Raw genomic sequence first — 23,850 nt, forward strand, 5'->3', positions numbered from 1 at the left:
TGACGCAACGAAAGAAAAGAACAAGAAAAAAAAAAAATCGTAACGATGGCTTCTAACCACTTCGACTCTCAGGCTTCCACCAACTACAAGGAGGCGTTTTCGCTGTTCGACAAGCGCGGTAACGGCCGCGTTGCGCTCGACAGCCTCGGCGACCTGCTGCGTGCCTGCGGACAGAACCCGACCCTGACGGAGATCCGCGACCTGGAGAAGAACGTGGGAGGCGACTGTGAGTGGGAACCCGCATACTGCTGCTGCAGACGATGTAGCCTTTGGCTTCAGCCTACTGGATGAGGGGAGATGCAAAACTAGCTGTTGCTGACACGGGCCAAAAATTCGAAATGGCAACTTGGCAGTCGATTTCGAGACGTTTCAGCGCATTCTCAACAGGCCAGGTGGCTTCCGCGACCCCGGTGAGCCCGAGGAGTACTGCCGCGGTTTCCAGGTGTTCGACAAGGACATGACGGGCTTCATTGGCGTCGGACAGCTCAAGTACATCCTGACAAACCTTGGCGAGAAGATGACGGATGAGGAGGTTGATGAGCTGCTCAAGTCGGTCGACACCAGCTCGGGACAGGTCAACTACACCGGTAAGCGAGAAATGACAAGCAGCTGAAGGCTACAATGACGGGATATCCGTCCATTTGCAGGTGACTGATTTCTTCCCTTCTTCGTTGGTTGCAGAGCTTGTTCGGACCATCCTGGCCAACTAGAGCCAATACATCCGACCAGAAGCCGGTTTGATAGAGGGAAGCGGAACGATTACGAGACATATTTGTAAAGGAGACATCATGAGGCCAGCATTCAGGCAGATTTAGGGGGTGGCATACTCTCCTGATTTTCTGTCTTGCTGGGATACGGCAAACGGGACGGCGTTTGGACGGGTTGTTTGATAAACATTTGGAATTTGATAACATGATTTTTGTGCCCCTAGTTGTATTGCTCAATCGCAGGTTACCTGCTGATCAAGAGCTGCTGATTTTAAAGAGCATGACTCTTTCAGGTTGGCTCGACGCGTCCAATCCGAAGGCCATGTGGTCCTTGCGTGCGTTTGGCTGATAAGGACGTGACATGCATCAAAGTATGACAGTTGGAAGGGAAAGGATAAATCTTGTAATAGAGAACAGACAAGGTTCTGGCCCGTGCAGGGACTGATGAATCTTTTAGGAGAGACAATGTGATCGAGGAACACATAGCACAGATTTCCACAGATCTTGTAAGATTTCTATCATATATCCAATTATTTGGCTTTGTAGCACCATCTGTCTGCCCTTCCGTGTCGCTATGGCTTGCAGTTTGCAGGATGAACTTTTGCTTTGGCCATCGAGCAAGCACAAAATTCTTAGGGTGCGCGGGGGAAATTTGGAGATGGGACTTGGCAGCTTATACACATCGAGCAGCAGGAGTCATTACTTGCCAAGACCGACATAACCAGAAGGTGCAAATGTTGCCGCTTGCCACAGCCGGGCTGGCACGGTACATGGCCAAGAGGTGTGACTGAGGCCAAGAGGTGTGATTGAGGCCAAGACGTCAACCCAGAGGGCGAATAAACGACCTGCCGCTTCCGCAATGGTGATATTGGTCCAGAGGCCATGGTATCCAATGAAAGAACCGCGATGGCGACTTATCATTCCTGGATCAAGGGTCCCGCAGAAGGCAAGCAGCGACAACCCTTGAAGCGGCATGCATGTAACGAAATAATCCTAGAGAAAGACGTTGTTAGCCCTCGGGCCAAGGATGCGCCTTGAACGGCTTTCCATATAAACGGGCTTTGCTTTCCCCCCCTTCCTCGTTTTTGAGGGCTACAATTATTGGGGGCTCTCTTTTCCCATCTCCTGGCTGGTCACGACTTTCTAGACAAGCTCACTCTGGTTGCAACTCGTGCACTGCCCATCATGGTTCGTCACTTGCTGCCTCTTGCTGCCGCCCTTGGCCTGCTCGCTTCGGCGACCATGGCCAAGGAAATGCCGGTCGACGAGGAGATGGCCGCCATCTGGTACGACTCGGGTCTTGCCCACGAGGAATCCATGCACCACAAGTCAGAACTGTGGAGGATGGAGAGGGAGATGGGTCTCATGGACAGCGCCAACTATCCCGAGCTTGGATATCATGCCTGCACCAATGGGTGGATCGAGGCAATCCCAGGGGACCGCATGCATACGTTCCGCTGTGACCAGGTATGAATTATGCTTACCTTTCGGGGAGTTCATGAGAACGAGCTGACGGATGATCACCAGATGGATCTACACCATTTCCTGTCACATGGTGCCCTCAACAGCTCTGGCCAGGGATCCGGTACTTGGGGCTGGATTTCTGACGATGGGCGCGAGTTTGCGGCTATCGGACAGGAGGATGGTGCATCCTTTGTCGAGATCAAGGATGGAAAACTTGTGCTTGTGGCGAGGCTTCCTCAGCCCCCTACGGCTTTGATTAGCAACTGGAGAGAGATGGTACGTATCTCCTTCTTTTTTTTTTCTCCCCAGGGATTTCAACTAACTCTTTTTTTTTTTTTTGCCGCAGAAATCCTACAAGAACTACATGGTCATTGGATCCGAAGCCGTTGCGCACGGTATTCAGATCTTCGACATGACCAAGCTTTTGGACATTGACGTCGAGGCCACCGGCCCAGTCGTCTTTGACCCCATTGCGGATCTTTCGGGCTACACAAACGACCTGCCTATCGGCCGTAGCCACAACGTGGTTGTGAATGAAGAGCGGGACTACATGGTAGCTGTTGGCTCCCAGCCCCGAAATGACAGCTGCCGTGCGGGCCTCATCTTCTTTGACATTACCGATGTCGCAAACCCTGTCCGCCAGGGCTGTGCTGCGGATGACGGTTATGTCCACGACGCTCACTGCCTCGTCTACCGCGGTCCCGACAAACGGTACGACGGCAAGGACATCTGCTATGGATACAACGAGGACTCGTTGACTATCTACGACGTCTCCGACAAGACGACAACCAACATCATCTCTCGTACTTCCTATGAGGGCGTCAACTATACCCACCAAGGCTGGGTTACTGATGTCAACAACCAAGAGTTTTTGCTTATGAACGACGAGAGAGATGAGCGCTACAGAGCCGGACCCGCCTCGGACGGATTCCCCGTCGTCTACGTCTGGGATATCCGCGATTTGGAGAAGCCCAAGCAGACGGGGACGTACAAGTACCCCACCAGGGCCATCGATCACAACCTGTACATCAAGGACGGTATCATGTTCCAGAGCAACTACGGTAACGGTTACCAGCTGATGGACGTGTCATCGGTCGGCCCTTCGGACACCACAGGCTCTGGAATCTGCCGCGCTGCTTTTATTGACATTTACCCCGAGGACGACAACGTCCCTGGCGGCGGCGTCATCGAGTTTGTGGGCACGTGGTCGTCGTGGGGCTGGTATCCCTCGGGTTACCACGTCGTCAACACCATCGAGCGTGGCGTCTTCCTGGTGAAGCCGACGTCCCTCAAGTGCCCACCGGCGCCCACGTGCAATGCCGACAACTGTCTGCGTGCCATGCGTGCCGAGAGTGTCGGAGGCCGCCTCGAGGAGAGTCAGGAGTTCTGCGCAACATACACGGCAAACCTCGTGACCGAGGTCAGCGTGCTGCCCGAGTATGCCACCAAGGCCTGTACCGGCGACGCCATCTCGCGTGTCAGCAGCGCCTGCGCTTGCATTCCCACCGTTGCCCCGGCAAACTAGCCTGTCTGTTGATTTGCTTGTTGGATAGATATACAGCCCGACTAGCTGAGGCTGTTCAACGTTCCATCCGGATACGGGTTGGCAAATCTTCAAGGGTCTCTGTAATACAAAATGATGGACGGAATCAAACGGCAGTTGAAATCAACTGAGGCTTGACATCTGTCCTGTTAGATTAAGTTTCGGTATCCTCCCTCTAAAGTCGTGATTACATTTACAAGATCTGTAGTTGGATCCGGCACCAAAGAGCCTAGACTTGCTTGGGGTTAAAACCAAAAAGCAACAGAAAAAAAGGAGAAGAAGAAGAAAAAACATGTTAACTGGCCTTGATTTTCCTACTTTTAAAGACTGGATCCCCTTGCTCATCAGCTTCTGGATGTCGTCGCTGTTGCGCTCCATGAAGAACCATGTGACCGCTGCCGTGGATTCCGACATTACCCAGCTCGACGTGCTTGGTCTTTGCGCGCCCGGTCTTCACGAGAAACTTGACGTTACAGTATTAGTAGGCTGCGTCGGCGATGACGAGCGGCAGGATCCCACCCTGCGAGTGCCCGACCAGGATGGGCGGGGCGGCCGATGCGCTCCAGCAGCTTGGCGCCGGCGTCGCGGGCCGTCTCCTGCTGGTACGTGGCGTTATCGACGAACTGCACGTCGGACGCGTAAAAGGCGTCAAGGACGGGGTCGCCCATCTCGCCACTGCCGGGCCACTGCGTGTGGTTGACGGCCTAGGGCCACAGCCTGTGTCTCTGCGTAGTCCCTCGCCCACCCAGGGTGAGGACGGCCAGGAGGGGACGGCGACGTTGAGGACCTGCATGACGATCTCTTCTTTTCCTTCGGCGAAGGCTTCTAGAAAGTATCTTCCTTCTATCTCTGGGATGGTTGGACAAGGGAGCCTGGCATTGTCACATCTGAACAAGGACCCGGGACAAACAGGGGTGGGGGAACGGACTTCAACGAGTGGACGGGAAACGTCAAAACCCCGTGGTGCCAGATGTGGTATTGCCGGATCGTGAGCGTAGAGAGCTCTTTTATAGGGTGTTGAAGAACAGGAAAATGAATCGATGTACTTGGCGAGACACACCCAAGTTACTGCAATGTACTTATTATTGCACGTGGTACACGAAAGTTTATGGCTCTGCCAATGAAACGCTTTTTGCCATCGGCGCGGGATAAAGAGAGAGAGTGAGGGAAAGGGAGAGAGAAAAAAAAACACACTGCTTGGAAAGCACGACATGCGCAATAGTTGTAGAGGTACCGATGATGGACGATTTAGAAGGAGGGAATGCACTTAAAAAAAAGAAAAGAAAAGAAAAAGTAAAACAAAAAAAAAACAAAAATTCCATGCATCGATAACTTTACTCTGCACCGTGGCTTTGGTAAGCATCCTCTTCGGTAATAGACAGTTTTCGGATACACCAAAATTCGCCACGAATCCTTCGGCAAACATCAAACACACAAAAGCCGTGTAATTACTCGTGTCCTGGCTTTCTCTGTTTCCAAAATTAAGCCCAAGTTGTGGAGCAAGCGCCAAATATGGAGAAAGACTTTACTGTAACTAATAATACCCGGCAGCCCCAGGACAGAAGCCAGAGACTATGTCTGCATAAAACCTTCTTGCTCGGAGCTTCTGTCTGCATAGCCCATTTGCCTTGGAAGAGGACAGGCTTATGTTATCAGTAGCCACCGGGAGTGAACAAACAGAGAGCCGCATGAAAATGGAAACCACAGCCGACCGCTAGTTAATATTTAATATAGCGTGTATTGCAACCGGCAGCTCGTTTCAAGAACAACTTTCCAAGCCCGCGATTCTTTGGCCGGCTTGATTGATGGTCAAAGTAGAGTTTTTTTTTTTTTATTTTGTCAAAAAAGAAGGAAAAAACATAACCTTCCAAGAAACCGAAAATAGCCTCTTATGCCTCTCACTCGCTCACGACTCGCAAAATGGTTCATCCCTAGAAAACCCGATGGGTACATCGGCAGCTGCCTTTCAACTCCCCTCTGCCCTCGATTCAATTTGTCCAGCCGAGTGCAAGGCTACAGGGCAAAATAGTCCTTCCCAAGACGGTATTGTTATCCCCCACAAAAAAGGTTAGTGGAGTGACAATGACCATTGCGACATGTCGGTAATGATCAGCAGGGCAGAAACGTCGTCAATCCTTATGATCGTCTGCGTGTTGTGTGTGTATATATAGAACATCATACTTAATATATAGCCACCAAACAGAGCACATCCATTCACCTGAGCCTTGGCTTGTGAGGCGCAGGTCGACGGTTGTCCCTAGTGTGTGCTGATCAAGAACAACAGGTCTACTGTTGGGCCCCATGTATCCAAGGAAGTCTTGTCGTCAAAAAGGCCCTTCTTTGTCTGCGAATGCGGTGGAGGCGGTTCTCTTGCATATAGTTTTCACTTGCTGTAATTAACCTTGGTTAGCCGTCAACGGTACCATAGCCCTACATGAGAGTCGAGAAGGACCCGCAAACTTGCAATCCAAGAGGTTGCCCATCAAGCCAGGGATCACCTCGTGAGAAGGGACTGGCCTACCTTGCAACGTCGCGGATCGTCTAATAACCAAACTTCTGGAAAAATACCTGGTAATACTTTGACGTATTACATGTACCGTCGATATCCTCATCCATGCGTATTCGACCCCTCGTTGAAGCTTCTTTTCCTCTCGACATCACCTGTCGCTCTTTTTTTTCTTTCTTTTGTTTTTTCTCTTCATTCTTTTTGTTACCTTTTTTTTTTGTCAGTCATTACCGAATTGAAGTTCTCGACAACTGTCAAGCTCCGCTTGAGCGGCAAAGCTCGCGAGGGGTGTCAAAATTCACCCTGTCGATCCTTTTGTTGATGAAGGGCCAAACCTATCAGCTGTAGCTGTTCATAGCGGCCCCCCTCACCAAAAAAGATGGCCCATGTTGACCGCACAACGCTGTTGGTACACTGGCTTTTCAGCTGCGTAGCAACTGTCATTATAGTAGCAAGGGTGGTATGGCGCAAAATCGTATGGCGCAAGCTGAATCTGGGCGACTGGCTTAGCATAGCAGCGATTATCTGCATCGTAATCCGCATGGTTATGATCCATTTGGTCTTGACATTGGGAACAAGCAATATGTCAGAAGAATATAGGAGGTCACACCAGTTTACTCCTCAAGAGGTTGCCCAATGTGAAACTGGTAGCAAGTTGGCCCTCGCCAACCGCTTCGTTTATACCACCTAGTAAGTCAACTTTTTTTTCTTCTTCTCTTTCGTTAGCTTCAGCCTCTGGGGAGATTGCCCTGTTGACAGCCCTCAAGTTTGTGGTTGCAAAAGCTTGTCTTGCTGGATGTCTACCGTAGACTGTACCAGAACCTGCGGTTTGAAAAGATAATTGTGACCAGCATTCTGGTAATATTCTTTGGCACATATGCTGCGTGTCAGATCACAAACTTTGTCGAGTGCAGGCCGATAGAGCTGTACTGGCAAGTCGTGCCGGGTCCTGGTATGTTCTCTGTCTTTCTCTCGTCCTTGCCGTAAACGTGCAATCGCAGGCACTGTCCGAGTCCAGCTTCAGACCACTTGCTGACTTCAACGGGGACCTTCCGATAGGCTCTTGCGTACAAGCACAGGTGCAGCTTATAGTGGTTGGCGTAACAAACATCGTGACCGACTTCATCCTCCTTGTCCTCCCGCTGCCGGTCGTCTGCCAGATGCTCTCTGCAACTTGGCAGCGCAAGGTCCAGCTCGTCGCCCTCTTCATGCTGGGCATCTTGATCATCATCATCACCGCGGTCCGGCTCCCCATCAATCACAACAACGCCGACAGCCAGCTAAGCCGGACGACTTGGGCCAGCATCGAGCTGCTCGTGGCCGCCTTTGTGGTCAACGCACCGACGCTGTACGGACTCTGGAACAAGAGGCGGCAGGACAGCAAACATATTGCATCGTCCCACATGACGGGTCCGGGCATGCACGGCCTCGGGACGAGCAGGACCCATCGGAAGCTCCGCGACGAGGAGAGCAACGGCAGTGAATCGTACCAGATGGACAGCCCTTGGGGGCTTTCGGAGCCTCAAAGCCCCAAGAATGCCATCACTCTCACTAGGGAAGTGATTGTGCGTTCGGATACGATACCACAAGCTGAGTTGGGAAATGTTGGTGGCATTCAACCAAATTCACAGGCGGCTTGTGACAGCAGGAAGTGAGCCATAGCTTTTGATTTGTGTTAAAAAAAAAAAAAAACAAGATTCCCCTACTGTTAGACAGCCAATTATGAGCATAATTAGCATTATTTTCAATCAAGCCCAACTTCCATTTGCCGATTGCTCGATTTATTGTCAGTACGAGAAACCGGATGGACCTAGGTAGGTAGATAGAGGTAGTAGGTACGAGATAAGACCACCTGAACCTACTCTGGGATGCACACCTGTCTGTGAAAGAATCTCGATCAAATATTAAAATGTCAATTGCTTTGGAGCTTATTTCGAGCATTCTTCATCTCTCCGGTACCGGAAAACTAGGGTCCGGCAGAATGTAAAATGATACAGAGTACACTATACACGCATGCATGCATCAAGCCCCAAATGTAAATGGTAGGTAGAGAACATCCGCCAATGCATCGTCAGCGCATCGTCGCGAGAATTTTTTATCACTGTGGTCGGGTTAGGCGGGTAGCGAATGATGGAAAAGCAAGCGATGATGTCACGGGATGTGGGCGTGTGCAGACCTTTGACAGCGATGCCGAAGGTCCGTGCTAGCCGTAAAGTCAATCCGCATCTTCGATCCAATGTCATGTCCTTCTCCAGTGTAGTCCACCTATGAGATTAGAAGGGTAGCTTGGATTTGTCACATCCCCACAGCCTGAAGTTGGGCATCTCATGCTAGAGTACCTGACCTGATCTACAGCGTCTGGCTGCCTTGCATGCCCAACCAAGCAGGAAGCTACACGTACCTACTAAATTCGATGCACTAACTATGTACTTATCAACTTGGGTAACCTAACTGCTGGAGTTGGGTCGAGATGGCAACGAGGGGTTCTAGGACTTGTTCAAAATCAAAGGAACACACCTGCTTTCTTTACTATTTCTGGGTCTTCATGACGGAAAACAGGCGACAGACAAAAAGAATCAAGAATAATCCCCAGATGGTTAGCTAGTTCTTTTTATAAACTCTATGGTGCATGTATAATTTGCCCGATTGTCGTCTGATGCCCAGATCAGTTCGGCCCAGCAAGCCCAGCTACGGATGCATGCAACTTACTTGATGTAAGTGAACGAACCCCACCCCACCAATGCACGAGGCTTCCAGCCACCCCAGCTTCAAGTGCCAATCAACTCAATGCCGGGCTCATTGACGACTTGCAGCTCAACCCAAGTCTTTTCTTTTCTACAAATGCAAAAGTGCAAGTCGGACGAGCGGGACCGAACGTTTGTTCCTTCGCGATTGTTCTCCATCCTTTCAACACCATCCTTTTGCAGAGCAACCCGTTCGACAAGCCCATCAGTTAACTACCTACCTTTACCCACCTAAGACCGATCCAGTACATTGTGCAACCAATACTCCTGATTGTTGTGAGCTCAACCCTGCCGAAAAACCCCCCCAAAAAAATTCCCTTCTCATAACCCATAATGGCTACAACCATGTCGACGAGTCCTGTGCCGCATTCCCCTCCCGGTCACGATGCCAAACGGCCCAAGGGTACGTAAATCTTAATGCAGCTACCTATCGTTTTCATCAAGCAACAAATGGAATACATCTGTCTGCCCATACATAAACTAAATCGTAACACTGAAAAAAAAAAAAAAAATCGCTCGCTTTGGTAGGCATCCTCAAGAACTCCTTCCGGGGCACACCACCCGTCTCCCCCACAGCCCAGCAACCGACCGCCGCACCAGATGCGCAGTTGTACCAGCAGGGGATGCCGCAGAGCCCCCGCCTGACGGACAAGGAGGTGACGATTCAGAACACGCAGCGCAATGCCGGCCACAGGCGCTCTTCGTCCGCGGCGCGCCCTGCCGGGTCGAGGCGGCAATCGAGCCGCACCCCTTCGCACTCGGGAGAGGCCGACGGCGAGGAGGAGGAGGCTGCCAAGCAGCGGCTCAAGTGGGACGAGGCGAACTTGTACCTGACGGAGCAGGAGCGCAGCAGCACCATGAAGATCGACGAGCCCAAGACGCCCTACGCCAAGCACTACGACCCGGCCGAGGACCCCAGCGACGACGAGATGGAGAACGGCGACGGCAGCGGTGGTAGTGGTCGTCGCGCCGGCGGCGGCACCGGCCAGGACGACATACCGGGTCTCTCGCTCGGCGAACCTGAGGAGGCAGTGCCGGATGACGCCGGCAGGACGCGCGCGGTGCACGTCGACGAGATCCAGGGCAGCGGTCACGATAACGACGAGGACGGCATGGCTGGTTTGAGCGCCGAGGAGCGCGAGAAGCACCGCAAGTTTGAGGAGATGCGCAAGAAGCACTACGAGATGAAGGACGCCGCCCAGCTGCTCGGTCACCCGGAGGACCTGGACGATATGGACGAGGACGAGGACGAGGACGAGGACGACGGTGTGCCTCCCGTGCCACCCATGCCTAACGGTCGTGCGTGAGGGCTTGGGATTGCGTGTGGGGATGGGGTGTCGACTTTGTCTTTTGACAGATTTCGATTTTCCGACTTTTGACGCCTCCTTTTGCTCTTTGGGACGGAAACGCATGATTACCGGAACTACAATCCGAACACGAATCAAATGTTACGATTGCAAAATGTTTTAATTTCTTTACTGGTGCATGGTATGGGAGAGGACGGTACAGTCTCATTATTTGTTGATTTCGGGGGTTAGCAAATATGGAACGGAGTATGATGGATGGTCGCATGGGAATGTTGATATGTTTTCTTTTCTGAGTTCATCAAGTCCGGATTGGGGGTAATTGCATCGTTAGGTTTCGCAAGGTTTCTTGAGAACACGGATAGGTCCAGCCAAAGACTGTTTTAATGCAGCTACTGCAATGCAAGGTGATGGTCAACGACACAACACGTTCTAGTTCAACAGAAAACCATGTCTCGGTTTACCGTTTAGAGAAGACCCTTCCTCGCCAACTCCACCTTCCTAGCCGCCTCGCCCGCCTTGAAACCTCCACGCGACACACATATCCTCTGACCTTCGGCCAGCTCAAACTTGTCTTCATGATCCGGGAAAGGACACGGGCAGTGATGAGGGAAATGGACACAGGCTGGCAATTTTTTGGCATATATTGTTAGCATCCGGATGCAAAAACATAAAGCTGTACCCAAGATAACGCATTTCCACATCAGGATGCGCGGGATATGCGACGCTGGGATGCATGTAGGGGCCATGACGACAAAATAAAGACGAGACGGAAAACGCACCAAGAGTATCGGGACAGAGATAGTTGCTGCACACGGCAGCGTCGACGTTGCTGCGATACCAGGCGGAGTCGCTGGGGACGTTTTGCTCTTGTCGCTGTTGCTGCCCGCCGCCGCCGCCACCGCCAAACATCTGGTCGAAGAAGCCGCCGAACTGCGCGCTCACAGTGCCCATGAGCGCTAGCAGGAGGAGCTGGAGAAGCACCGGGGACTGCATTTTTGGCGCGTCGGTAGAAGCTAACGCTTTTGAACTCGTGTGAAAGGATGCCTGCCGTAATGTGTGATCTCGACTGGTTGTGGATAAGATCAAGATTGGGCAAACGGTGGTCAATAAGAAACAAAGTGGCTACTACGCATTTGATGGAGTCCCATTGAGCCTGGAATCCTTGCTGTAAGTGGGATTCAAGGGTGCTTTCGTGGCATGTCAGGCATGTTCTCTTATCGCTATCGGACATGGATGACTAAGCAGTAAAACTTCATCCCCGGCAACATCATCGTGGAGCGTGGAGCTGTTAAGGGCAGAAAGCGAATCACGATAGCTTCGAAAAGCCGTCTTTCGACAAGCCGCGCCCAATTGAATCCCGCGGGGAGCTTCTACAGCGTCCCAAACCCTCGCCAATCTATCCGATGAAGATAATACCGCTGCAGCAGCCCCTCCGGGCAGTGGCTGCTGCTGGCGGCTTTCGGCCGGCAGCGACGGCCGCCTTCACATTCTCAAGGGCACAGCGAAGGCCGGAACTGTTATTATGTGCGCGCCAGAGCCTCGACGACGGCAGCAGGCTGGTGGAGGGTCGTCGTACCGCCGCTGTCAAGTCGGCCGGTGCATACCGCATTCCGAACAAGAAGACGCTCATGAAGAAGATGGGCGCCAAAAAGAGTGGTGGTAGGTGAACTGGCTCTAACGATTTCACGCGTACATCCATCTGCTCAACGGGTGCAATGGGGCGAAAGAACTACAAAAGAAGAAGAAGAAGAAAAAAAAAACGTTGCAATCATGAACGCTAATCTCACGATCCCTCCCTCCACAAAACAGACCAATATGTCATCCCTGGCAACATCATCTTCAAGCAACGCGGCACAATATGGCACCCGGGCGAGAACGTCATCATGGGCCGCGACCATACGATCCACGCCGCCGTGACGGGCTACGTGAAATTCTACCGGGATCCTGATCTGCACCCGCACCGGCAGTTCATTGGCGTTGCCTTCAACCGCGACGACACGCTCCCTTACCCAAAGCACGGCGTGCGCCGCCGCAAGCTCAACATGGTGGCCGTGAAGCGCAAAGAACCCGCGCCGCGGAGCGAGGTCAGCGCCAGCGGCCTCCCGACGCGCGTCATCCGCAGGGTGGGCCCGGAGCCGACGCCCGAGGAGATTGCCGAGCCCGGCAAGGGCAAGCGCCCTCTGCAAAAGGTGCAGCACAACATCCGCGTCCTGCGCGAGAACCGCATCCTGCTGCTACACGACGACTACAGCTACCGCGAGTCCAACGTCGCCATCGGTCGCCTGATGGGTCGCTGGAAGGGCAAGACGCCCGGCTCCGTCCGCGCCGGCAGCAAGAAGGCCGTCTACCGCGCCAAGTACCGCGAGAGCCTCAAGCGCAAGGAGGTCTTCAGGCTCATGCGCGAGGAGGACGCCAAGAAGAAGAAGGAGGCCGAGGAGAAGGCCAAGAAGGCCGCCGCCGACCTCGAGGCCAAGAAGGCCGCTGCCGCAAAGAAGGCCGCCGAGGCCATGGAGAGGGCCAAGCAGCGCGAGGCCGAGGCCCTCGCCAAGTCCAAGGCCGAGGAGGCCGAAGAGAAGAATGCATCAAAGTCTTGATTCGAGGACCCTTGTGGGAGTTTGCGTGTGGGGAAGGGCCACTTTCTCTTGTATTAATTTTTATGTCTGTTCGACCTCTGTACAACAATACACTCGAAAAGATGCATCCGAATTGTTGATTTCTCTTTTTTTTTTTTTCTTTGCCGCCTAGATCTATTATTACTAGTAGCCTTTGTTGTATAGGTATGGAGCTGCGCCTTAGGAAATCATGATTCTCAAACAGTACTTACGATGTTGTACAACGATGGAACTAGGGCCGATTACGAAGCCTTATCAATGCAGGCGTGGCCGCTTGCAGTATGGCACATTTAATGTCCTGCTATCTATACAGCCAGTTTATGGTTCATGCATTCGTACTGTGTAAACGCCCCGCGACTTCAGATGTAGATGGTATTTCCAGCGATAATGTAGCCAGACCTTTTGGTCAACACAAGTGGTATCTCAATTCTGAAGGTGGAAACGCAAGAAAATGTCTTGGAAGACGTCAATCTTCCACCTCCCTCCATGGCAAAGTTATGTATAGCTCCAGTCCCATCCTAAGAGAAAAAAAAAGAAAAAAAAATCAAGGTGGACATCGTATACACCAGCGTCTTGTGATTATGTACGTGTGCTCGGCAAACAGAGGTTGGGAATTGCGACAAACCCGCCCCCATTTTTTTTTTCAGATCACTCGTCTCGTTTTTTTTAAACATTCTTCGTCACGGCTCGGTTCGATTCTCGGATCCTCCTTGAACAATGATAAAAGAACAATGGTAAGCAAAGAGATCACACGCCTTGGGGAAAATCCCTTCTCCCTTGCGGCGGTGTTTTTTTCCCCAAAATAGCCTCCCCATTCAGGCGGTCTTTTCGATATGGTGAGCGGTACCCAACTGCTGTTTCTGGTATTTGTCCATCAGCGTCCCTTGGAGGTCGGCGTTGAAGACGTCGACCTCGGTAGACGCGAACTTCCTCGCACTGATGCCCTTTTGGAAAAGCATATCGAGCTCGGCAAAGCTGCGGCCGGTCGGTTCCGGGACGCGGAAGTAGGTGTACAGGATGCAGCAGAAGCAGACGCCGCCCCCTAAAAGTCACAGAGAGGACTAGTTAGTCGCGAGGTGCAATATGAAGCAGGCTATCGCGGAGAAAAGTGATCCAAAGTGCACTTACAAAAGAAGCCCGCATAGTTGCGCCAGTTCCATTCGCCTGGGTTCAGCATATAAGGTGTGAGGACACTGGTGATTATTCCCACGATGATGTAGAGGCACCTCCCGAGTACCACGGTTTTGATCTGGAGCCTGCGCGTGGAAATCTCGGCAACGAGCGAGTAGCACACTGTGCCGACGGTGAGCTGATACACGAGAGCCCAGCCAAGCATGATACTGCCGGTAGCGATCGCAGCCGGCCTTCGGTGTTCTTCAGGCACGAGGCCTAGGAAGCCGAGGATCATGAGCATCGAGCACAGGCCACACAGGCCGTAAAGGTAAAGAGATCTGTTGTAGTTGCGACGTCAGTTCGTCGAGCCCTTATCTCGCAGTCCCGGCGTGTCCATCACCTACCTGCGCCCAATTCCAAGACTCATAAGCCACCAAGCGCCAAAAACGCCAACCATGTTCATTGCATATTGTCCAAGTGCAAAGCTATACGAGGCGTTGGAGTCAAGTCCAGCCTGGGTCAGAAAGTATGTGGAGTAATTGGAAAAGGAGTTTCCACTAAGATTCTGAATCGCCCAGACCATGCAGACGATCTCGGTGCGGCGAAGATCGTGACCCTTGAAGCAGTCAAAATACGAAGCCCCTGCAGTGGTCTTCTCCTCTAGGGCTGTGGTATGAACCATCATGGCGAGTGTCTCGTCCGCATCGAAATCAGTCTCCTTGTTGAGGCTCGTCAGTCTGAGCAGTGACTTCTTGGCCTCGTCGAGCTTCTTGTGACGGACGAGCCACCAAGGAGACTCTGGGGCAAAGTAAATTCCAATGATCAAGGGCGTAGGCCACATCCATTGGAGCGCATATGGGATGCGATACGACCATTCGTCGTTCCTCTTCAACATAGAAAGGAGAACGCCTATGGCGATTTCCTGACCGGCACCCCAGCAAAAGTTTACGTAAGTAGTCAGATAGCCTCTCATGGCCACCGGGCATACTTCGGAGGCATACGTGATGCACACTTGTTTTAAAGTTAGCGACAGAGTTTGGTACCTCAATCTGGGAGCACGGTCAGTTGGTGCTAGGCCTATTAGGACCGACTTACATGTTTGGAAGACGCCCCATGGCTGTTTCAGGTACGCAAAATCAGCGACTCGCTCTATAAGAGCAGATATTACTACAAAGATAGGAAGAAAAGCTTCAAGACTTACAATACCGCACAGAATCTCGGCTACCAGCAACGCCTGCACATTTTGCGCAGTAAAGAATATAGCCGTCCAAGCATTGATGAGTAGGAGGCAGCCAATGACGGTCCATCGATACCCAAAACGTTCGGAGAACCAGCCGTTGAGTAGTAAGCCGATCAGCTCGCCGACATTTGCACCCTGCAAGACCGGTGAAATTAGCCTCTAGATCCCGCGTGCGAATGTCCGCGGCAGGATACGAACAACGTACATTACTCAGTCCGGATTGCCACGCGGCTGGGATTTCCCAGTCACCATTCGGCAACTGCTCGCCATACTTTTTCTTGAACTCGGGGAAGGCGTCTACGTGTTGTTGTCAGTGAGAAGAAAAAGAGAAAAAAAAAAAAAAAGATAATGCTTCAGGGATGTGTGTATTTCTTACAAAAATTGTTGATTAAAGCCACATCATATCCTTCCTAGATTTTATTTTTGCTCAAGTCAGTCAATGGGTATAAAACCAAGAAGAAAAAATAAGTCCTCCGGACCATCCCCTCTTGTGCAATGTCATACCATGATAATGCAGGCACTGATCAACACACTCCAGGCGATGGCCTTGGGGTACAGTCGGATGCCTTGCATGAGCGTCATAGAACGCTCCTTTTCAGTAGCTAACCGAGCATCGTTGAGGATTTTTTGCTGGGCCTTCTCATGGCTTGTGATGTGGGCGTCCTCGTCCTGCGCTTCGGGGCCGGTGGCAACACCCGTATTGTGTATTTCGTCTTTTCCGTTCGCCATGCTGCTCGCGCTCTTCGCATTTACACACCTAGGGGTGGTACTCAAGAGAAGGGCAAAGAAAACAAGAAGGAAAAAAACCTTGGTGCAGTTAGGGATGATGGCAGAGAGTTCCAGGTAAGAACTATCAGACGAAGAACGGGTTCCCAGCAGGTGGTTATTGTACTCAATATACATACAGTACGCGTCGGATTACCGAATGTGGGCGCGTGCGGAGCCGAGAAAAAAAAACCCAAAGGGCCTTGGAAGCCGAACCGACCCATCTTACTGTTCGAGCACCTTCCAATGATGTTGCTTTGATATGATGGCGGGGGGACACCACCGTACCTGGAGAGTGGAACAACCAACCGAAAATGCGGTGCGGAGAACTGGGCAACCGTCAAGGAACGTCCCTGTGTTGGAAAGGTACAGTGGATCTCGGATGAGGTTGCGGTGGACGACGGGCAACGTGACTGCCACGCTCCGCAAAAAAAAAAAAGAAATGGCTTTTTCCCCGCATCAAAAATTCGGCAGGCGTCCCAGCCAGACTCAAGCATACGACGATGGGGAAGAAAGAAGGTTTTGGTAAGGATTAGCCGACATATTCTAATACTCTGCTACACCAATGCAGCCTGGGGGTTGTGCTTCTGTCTGGCAGGGTCCGGGTTGAATGAGTTTGGGAATGTCCACGAGACTAGTCGCCCGTGACGCGCCCAGGTGCCTGAGGTGACCGACCACCTAGCAGAGATATTCGAAGTATATCGAATGATGCATAATGCAACCAATTTGTCATAGAATAAGAGAGAGAGGTATGGGCCGGGATTTTCCTTTACATCCTCGGGCCTTTTCTGATTTTTTTTTTTTTTTTTTTGTTCTGGCCGTAGATTTCCTAAAGATGGTTATTTGTCTAGTTTGGCAGGAAAAGAACTTGACTAATTTAGTCAGTCAACGTCGCTTGTTCCGACGGAACAAAGCCTTAACGAATCTTTTCAACGGGGTAGCTACTCACCTAGGTGAGCGGACGCAGGTCGCGGGTCAGGCACCGCGATTGATTCAAATCCAACTACTTAGTAGGTACTTACTCAGCTTATTCCTTCCAATCAACATTTGTGCGGCTTCCGGCCGAAATGACTACTGTCTGTGGTATACCGAAGCTTAGTATTAAAATAGCAGCCATGGACTTTCGACCTGCCATTTACGTCGGTATACTTGATCCCAAGTTATACTTACCGAGGCGGTTCAAGTGGTCTAAACTCCTTACGGTCCGGCCTACTTGCACATTCAGGTAAGGTACAGTAAGGTAGATATCGGACTAATCTAATGTACCGATAAAGAAAGCCGACCAGGCCCTCCCCCTGCGTTAGACATGCATTGCCACATTTTCAGAATGAAGTAAAAAAATACTTTATTTCTCGGCGTTTTGTTTGTACTACTCAAACTCGATTTGGTGTAGTGACTGGTGGAGATTGTTTGATGTCGGCATTGTGATAAGAGTATCATTCCTTCGCTGGCCTTTGATCATGTGAGGTCTACTAGGTCTGTCTATGATATTTGGAATAATGGCTAATAATTTAGGCTTGGTAGAGTTAGCACATTGCTACTACTGTAGTTAGTTATGACGAAAGACCACGGTTAATTTCAAAGTTATCTCTTCTTTTTTTTTTCGTCCTTCCCTTTTCTCATTTCAAATCCCGATGTGGAAAATAGACTTTTCCATTCTCGGACCCGGTCTATTGGTAACAGTTTCTAAGATAACCCCCAACCGGTATGTAAGTCTAGAATAGTGGCCATTATCCATTGTTATATACAGGGGTTGAAGACACTTCTGGGTTTGCCTCACGACATAAGCTCTGATAGTCAAAGTGGTAGGTTTTGCAGTCTCCATACAATGCCATGAGATCGATCATGTTTGTTCGGCGAGTAAGAAGGCATGTTTTTTTTTTTTTTTTCGATTTTTTTTTTTTTTTTTCGACGTGCAGAGGAATTGGGGCTGCGCCTACCAAAACAACAGGTAATCAGTCAGTCTACTTCGGTAAGTCCGGAGTGGACCTAACAATACATAAAGTGAGGTACTGTATCGCAAGCCCGCCTACTTGGAGCTGCTACCGGACTCTTCTTTTGTTGGTACCTTATCTCAACCTACGCGGTACTTACATGCCTCTCCCGTATGTAGCGTAGCGGACCCCTCCATTTTTTGATTTTTGGCAACGAGCCCGTCCGCTCACCCCACCTGCCTTGGGGTCCTGTCTCCACTTGGTCGTTTACGGTATCCACCGAATAATTCTATTGCTATCCAATATTACCACTACGATCTTCGATCGATTTTCAATGTACAATCTAAGATCTTTCATCTTACCGGCGCAGGAAACAAACATTTTAAGCTCTTTTTCCTTTCGGCGGCTGGACAGACGTTCGTCATCTCAACCACACATCCTCGACCTGACGACTGCTGGAGTTGAACCGTGCTAGAAGATCCGAGGCAAATGCCCGTAAATTGGGCACGCAGTCTCACAAAATCATCTCCAGATCATCAAGCGGCAGCAGTAGGGTGGTACGAGTTGTTTCAGTTCTATATACCCTTGACTCTGTTTCTTTAGTCGTCGTTCCCCCCTGTCATTTCGAATTTGGAACAACACTGAGCCCGCCCCATCACGGGTTTCGCTGCGCTTCCATCAACGACTATGCATGCATAGTCATTTTTTTTCATATATTATTATTATCGTGCATCAATTAAGATAAGACTAGAAAGAAGACTGACGTTGTCCCCACAGCCAAAGCTGCCGTGAGCAACACCTCAAATGTAAGTTTTTTTTTTTTTTTCTGTCGCCTTCCATTCACATCTTATATACACGCTTTGCAGCACGTCGTCCATTTGCTTATCAGTCCTTCATCCACAGGCGACAGAGCTACGCCAGTATGTGGTCGGTGCTCTAACACGGGGCGTGAATGCCGTAAAGGCTTCAAATTCCGTCTGATCAAAGGTGTGTGTGCAACTAAAGAGGACTCCATGTTAGTTTTAACCAAGATATCTCAGAACGAGCTAACGCGATTGATTGCATCCAGCGTCTTTTTCAGACAACCAACCATGGATGTGCTCGCCCAGCCAGCGTTAGTTCAGACTTGTCCAAGTTTTAAGACGCATTTGTTCACCTTTCTGCCGCACCCTAATAACGTCGTGCTTGCTGACATTATATACCAAATTTCTTTTGCATCCAGTCACATATGTGGACGAGACGGAGCTCATAGGAAAGGGTTACAATGCCCAGACAGCCTCTGCATCTCAGCTGTTGTCCCAAGAGAGTTCACCATCCCAAGAAAGTGTCGAGGACGATACAACAAGTGACTGTCGTCCCTATCACTCAACTGCACATGGTTGGCCATCTACCATCTCCGCCCCCATAGCCAGTCATCAGCAATATGCTGCTACTGCTGCTGTGTCGCCATCGAACCTCGTCCATAGAGCTGATGCTTTTGGATCAGAGGTTTCACCCGTAGAATCCCGTCACTCATCATCAGATGGCGCAGATTCGCCATTCAACACCGTTGATGCTGGTTCGGATGGCAGGTCCATTGGTGGCGCGTCGCTCCAGCTCGCCGGCCTCTACCTCCCCGAGCCTGTCTGGCCGCTAAGTTCGGCATCAGAGGCCATGCTATTCCGGCATTTTACTCATAGCCTTGCTCCATGGGTATGTCATGCTGATTGGTTCTCTCTGTCAATCCTGTTCCTGTATGACTATTTACTCACAAACGAGAGCCAGCTCGATCTGTGTGATCCTCTTACTGTCTTCCAAACCGTCGTGCCGCGACGGGCAGGGACTTGTCCCGTGTTGCTCAATGCAATCTTTGCTCTTGCTGCTCGACATCTCAGTCACACAAGTGGTTACGACCACTTTGCCGCAAACCGTTACCACGACATGTGCCTGAACTCGCTCATTCCACTACTGCAGCATGGTGTTGGCTTTTCAGACGAGAATCTTTTCGCCGCAATCATCATTCTCCGGGTCCTGGAGGAAATGGAAGGTAGGGGCACCCTAGCCCTCGCGCAAGCATTAAAGCCGGATGGATGGTCTGTCAAAGAACCAAAGCTGACATGATTTGCATTGACGCAGTAAGAAACATGGGTGTCGACACTAAGGGCTACCTCCTCAGCATCCACAAGTTTGTTGGTCATGGCGATCGCTATATTGCACCCCGCAGCCTCTCCGCTGCAGCTTTCTGGGTTGGGCTCAGGCAGGAGATCTATAGCGCTGTCATGAACCATCAACCTGTCCGCATCAACATAGAACTACCCATCGTTGACAGGTCCTTGGAGCCTACAGATGACGACGCCACCTGGGCCAACCGTGCAGTGACGCACTGCGCCGACGTGCTGAACTTTTGCTTCAGCCAAGACTACGATGTTTTCCCCAGCCCCGGATCCGGAAGCGGCGACAACGCCACAGGGACGAATAGTGGCACGTTGTCAACGGCTGAGAGATGGCGCCGGTTGAGCGACTGGGGGCGGGCTTGGAAGATGTCTCTGCCCAAGTCCTTTGTGCCAATATTGGACAAGAAACGGTCTGAAAAGGAAGCGTTCCCCGAGGTCTGGTACCAGACATCGTGTCAAAGTATGTGATGGTCCCTCAGTTTCTACGTTGTCGAAACGCAACATGGAAACTTGTGTTGTGTTACAACAAAAGCCAGTCTGCTGACCTCTAATTTTATGCGTAATTTGCAGTCATTGGAGTTCAGCACCACATTTTAGCCGAGCTTTTCCTCACCAGGTTCGACCCAAAGATTCCCCGAATAGGAGGACAGAGAAAGTCAGCAACACAGCGCATGACGGTAAAAACTCCCGAAGCTCTCATCCCACAAACACTCCACCATCCCCCCCCTCTTTCGACCTCCACTCTCCACACACTTTGCCCTGGACTCGGTAGTATACGTTACATACTTCCTTACTGTGGGGTAGGTCATACTTGGCTAACTATTATCCGATTGTGGAATCAACAACTGCACAGCAGCACATTCAGCACCTGGTCCGTCGTTTATGCGGCATTGGCCTTCACAACGAATGGTCGCCACCAGCACTCTTCACTGCTTGCATGGGGGTAGCAGCCTGTGAGATTTGATCTTGGATCCGATTACCCCCGCCGATATATGAGCGGCGGGTCGTCGATGTTTGGTGATGACTAGCTAACATTTCTGTGGGGATTGTATTACAGTCGGTGACCGCTTCGAGAACAAAAGAGACCAGGATGCTCTTCTGGAGATACTTGCCCGTACTTCACGAGACCATGCGCGGCCGACTGAAGCCGTGCAGAAACAGATGATGCAGTCGTGGGGATGGATTGCAGACGACAACAACCATGGCGATGAAAACGATAACGACTGAGTAGGAGGTGACGAATGGGCGTCTGGAATGCAACATCTGCAACAATGCCCAGATACAACCGACGGGTAATTAATTACCCTTTATTTGCGCCTTTGGCTCTCAGATTACCGGCCACGCATGCTTTTCGACCCGGCATGGTAGACTCAACGGATTTTAAGCACCAGGTCGAGGACCTAGAGAACTACTACCTGCCTAGACCAGACTCGTTTACAACAACAAGTGGGGTCATGAAAGAGAGCAATCGTACCGCACGATAAAACACGATGGGAATGAGAAGATGGGGTAATCGAACGGAGCAAGCAAAACAAAGAAAGGAGAGGGGAAAAAAAAATAAAAGTATGGGCACATGAGCCTATGGAAAAGACCCCATTTGCCACAAGCAGTATTTTGCTTTGCAATGCTCTCTCCATGATTGTTGGGCCAAGGGATCACACGCCAGAACTCATTTCGTCTTTAGCCAGGAGGACCCCTTCCTTTCCTTGCAGCCCGCGTTTTTACTATACAAAGCACGACCCACCTTAAAAGATGTCATGGGGATGTCTCTCGGGTGCTTACGTAACAACGGCGTCTCGGAAATTTTAACCACTTCTGTCGCGGTCAGTGGGATTGGCCCAAAACGGCTCGAATCAGCGACGTTTTGATCTCCACCCAACGAATCCCAAAATCTTGACTAACACCACAAAACTCATCAGCCCAGGATTTTATCTCGACAATCCTAGTATAGGGTGAAAACCTGCAGGGCAGCGGCGGAGGCAAAACCAGACACAACCCAACCTTAGTGGTTGTATCGCATCGTCGCAGTATGCGGCGTCTCCAGAAAAAAAAAAGGAGTCTGTCATTTATGGAGAAAACTGGCAAAAAGAAGGAAAAAAAACCTCAACTTGTCCGGCGGCCGAGTTCCCTGCAAAGTACACTAGACCTAGCTGATGGTATAAATAGCGCCTATCCACGACCTGTCAGGTCGTCAGGGTGCAGAACAAAGGTGGCATTCATCTGATCTTTTCAGCTTTGTCTTACAAGCCCAGACTGCTTTCTACGTTTGCTACCAAGTTCACTGATTTTTGCAGGGGTTTAGTACTGCCTGCTCTCACAAGTCCGCACACTACAAAATCTCAGACTAGTTTCTAGTGTACATCTAGCTACCTGATTTTTTTTTTTTTTTTTTTTTTTTTTTTGCGACCGGTCTAGCAAAAGTCGCTCGTCTCAGCTCCGAGACAACAGCGTCCTGAGACCTCGTCAAATACCATTTTTATATCGCTTCACTACCACATTCCCAGACATGGCCCCATCCGCCATTTACGAGGACGCTCCCGTCAGGGACGGCACAGCTCTGGAAGAGATGTCGGACAAGATCGATGCGGTCAACGTTCTCAAGGCCAAGCAGGCCGGCGCGCCCGTTCCAGAGGAGCAGGTCTTTGACAGCGAATCCAAGTTCGACGCGGAAAAGGACAAGACCGTGTTCCGGCAGTACGAGGATGCTTGCGACCGGGTCAAGAACTTTTACCTGGAGCAGCACGAGAAGCAGACGGTGGCATATAACCTGAAGGCGCGGGCGCATTTCCACTCGGCGTCGCGTAAGCGCATGGAGATGACGGTCTGGGAGGCCATGGAGAAACTCAACACCCTCATCGACGAGTCAGACCCGGACACGTCGCTGTCGCAGATCCAGCACCTGCTGCAGTCGGCCGAGGCCATCCGCCGTGACGGCAAGCCGCGCTGGATGCAGCTGACGGGCCTGATCCACGACCTGGGCAAGCTGCTCTTCTTTGACGGCGCCGAGGGCCAGTGGGACGTTGTCGGTGACACGTTCCCCGTCGGCTGCGCCTTTGACGACCGCATCATCTACCCTGGCACCTTTGCCAACAACCCAGACAAGGACCACCCCATCTACGGCACCAAGCTGGGCATCTACGAGGAAGGCTGCGGCATGGACAACATCATGCTGTCGTGGGGCCACGACGAATACCTCTACCACGTCGTCAAGGACCAGAGCACGCTGCCCGACGAGGCCCTCGCCATGATTCGCTACCATTCCTTCTACCCCTGGCACAAGGAGAACGCATACCGCCACTTCATGTGCGAAAAGGACCACGCCATGCTCGAGGCTGTCAGGGCCTTTAACCCATACGACCTGTACAGCAAGAGCGACGACGTGCCCAGCGTCGAAGAGCTCAAGGTATGTTGGACTAAATTCCCCTTTTGGCGGCATTTTGCTTTCAGCTGTAGTATTTGCGTGTATGTCTCCGGTCAGATAATCAAAGAATCCCGGCTAACCTGACCCCTCTCTGTGCAGCCTTACTACCTCGAGCTCATTGATGAGTACTTCCCCAACAAGGTCGTCAAGTGGTAGACGGCAAAAAAGAAAAAAAAAAAAAAGAAAAAAAAAATCATTCATGATGGGTCCCAGTCCCACCAAGGGGTTCTTTGTGTTTCTACTTTATTTCCATGTTCAGGACTAGGGGTTTTCTTTCTTTCTTTCTTTCTTTCTTTCTCTTCCACGTTCCATTGGTACCCATCATAGAACCAGGCATATCA

At 51.1% G+C, this 23,850-nt stretch overlaps 10 protein-coding genes across 10 annotated transcripts; 7 read left to right on the forward strand and 3 right to left on the reverse strand.

Moving 5' to 3' along the window:
* Window positions 1-45: 45 nt before the first annotated feature.
* On the forward strand, window positions 46-710 carry PpBr36_03186 (uncharacterized protein; the record flags this gene model as incomplete). The annotated part of the gene is made up of 3 exons (XM_029890362.1): window positions 46-226; window positions 354-587; window positions 682-710. 3 exons carry the CDS (start codon window positions 46-48, stop codon window positions 708-710), a joined length of 444 nt encoding a protein of 147 aa, XP_029753725.1.
* A 1,182-nt stretch (window positions 711-1,892) lies between these two features.
* PpBr36_03187 (uncharacterized protein) lies at window positions 1,893-3,696 on the forward strand (the record flags this gene model as incomplete). Its single annotated transcript, XM_029890363.1, has 3 exons — window positions 1,893-2,174; window positions 2,235-2,447; window positions 2,518-3,696. 3 exons carry the CDS (start codon window positions 1,893-1,895, stop codon window positions 3,694-3,696), a joined length of 1,674 nt encoding a protein of 557 aa, XP_029753726.1.
* A 488-nt stretch (window positions 3,697-4,184) lies between these two features.
* Window positions 4,185-4,507, reverse strand: PpBr36_03189 (uncharacterized protein; the record flags this gene model as incomplete). Its single annotated transcript, XM_029890364.1, has 2 exons — window positions 4,185-4,418; window positions 4,487-4,507. The coding sequence occupies 2 exons, from the start codon at window positions 4,505-4,507 to the stop codon at window positions 4,185-4,187; spliced, it is 255 nt and encodes an 84-aa protein (XP_029753729.1).
* Window positions 4,508-6,599: 2,092 nt separating this feature from the next.
* Window positions 6,600-7,875, forward strand: PpBr36_03190 (uncharacterized protein; the record flags this gene model as incomplete). The annotated part of the gene is made up of 3 exons (XM_029890365.1): window positions 6,600-6,910; window positions 6,988-7,172; window positions 7,280-7,875. 3 exons carry the CDS (start codon window positions 6,600-6,602, stop codon window positions 7,873-7,875), a joined length of 1,092 nt encoding a protein of 363 aa, XP_029752881.1.
* A 1,422-nt stretch (window positions 7,876-9,297) lies between these two features.
* Window positions 9,298-10,271, forward strand: PpBr36_03191 (uncharacterized protein; the record flags this gene model as incomplete). Its single annotated transcript, XM_029890366.1, has 2 exons — window positions 9,298-9,367; window positions 9,493-10,271. 2 exons carry the CDS (start codon window positions 9,298-9,300, stop codon window positions 10,269-10,271), a joined length of 849 nt encoding a protein of 282 aa, XP_029752880.1.
* Window positions 10,272-10,735: 464 nt separating this feature from the next.
* On the reverse strand, window positions 10,736-11,264 carry PpBr36_03192 (uncharacterized protein; the record flags this gene model as incomplete). The annotated part of the gene is made up of 2 exons (XM_029890367.1): window positions 10,736-10,893; window positions 11,051-11,264. The coding sequence occupies 2 exons, from the start codon at window positions 11,262-11,264 to the stop codon at window positions 10,736-10,738; spliced, it is 372 nt and encodes a 123-aa protein (XP_029752883.1).
* Window positions 11,265-11,674: 410 nt separating this feature from the next.
* Window positions 11,675-12,865, forward strand: PpBr36_03193 (uncharacterized protein; the record flags this gene model as incomplete). The annotated part of the gene is made up of 2 exons (XM_029890368.1): window positions 11,675-11,930; window positions 12,081-12,865. 2 exons carry the CDS (start codon window positions 11,675-11,677, stop codon window positions 12,863-12,865), a joined length of 1,041 nt encoding a protein of 346 aa, XP_029752882.1.
* An 833-nt stretch (window positions 12,866-13,698) lies between these two features.
* On the reverse strand, window positions 13,699-15,965 carry PpBr36_03194 (uncharacterized protein; the record flags this gene model as incomplete). Its single annotated transcript, XM_029890369.1, has 8 exons — window positions 13,699-13,925; window positions 14,012-14,334; window positions 14,401-15,007; window positions 15,092-15,113; window positions 15,198-15,371; window positions 15,442-15,533; window positions 15,613-15,646; window positions 15,741-15,965. The coding sequence occupies 8 exons, from the start codon at window positions 15,963-15,965 to the stop codon at window positions 13,699-13,701; spliced, it is 1,704 nt and encodes a 567-aa protein (XP_029752877.1).
* A 2,875-nt stretch (window positions 15,966-18,840) lies between these two features.
* PpBr36_03195 (uncharacterized protein) lies at window positions 18,841-21,315 on the forward strand (the record flags this gene model as incomplete). Its single annotated transcript, XM_029890370.1, has 7 exons — window positions 18,841-18,922; window positions 19,158-19,627; window positions 19,700-19,961; window positions 20,051-20,548; window positions 20,659-20,765; window positions 20,945-21,041; window positions 21,146-21,315. Coding segments are annotated over 7 exons (1,686 nt in total), but the record flags the coding sequence as incomplete, so codon positions are not given.
* A 1,279-nt stretch (window positions 21,316-22,594) lies between these two features.
* PpBr36_03196 (uncharacterized protein) lies at window positions 22,595-23,665 on the forward strand (the record flags this gene model as incomplete). The annotated part of the gene is made up of 2 exons (XM_029890371.1): window positions 22,595-23,491; window positions 23,609-23,665. The coding sequence occupies 2 exons, from the start codon at window positions 22,595-22,597 to the stop codon at window positions 23,663-23,665; spliced, it is 954 nt and encodes a 317-aa protein (XP_029752879.1).
* Window positions 23,666-23,850: the final 185 nt, after the last annotated feature.

This window comes from Pyricularia pennisetigena, chromosome 3, assembly GCF_004337985.1.
Source record: "Pyricularia pennisetigena strain Br36 chromosome 3, whole genome shotgun sequence".
Lineage (NCBI taxonomy): Eukaryota > Fungi > Ascomycota > Sordariomycetes > Magnaporthales > Pyriculariaceae > Pyricularia > Pyricularia pennisetigena.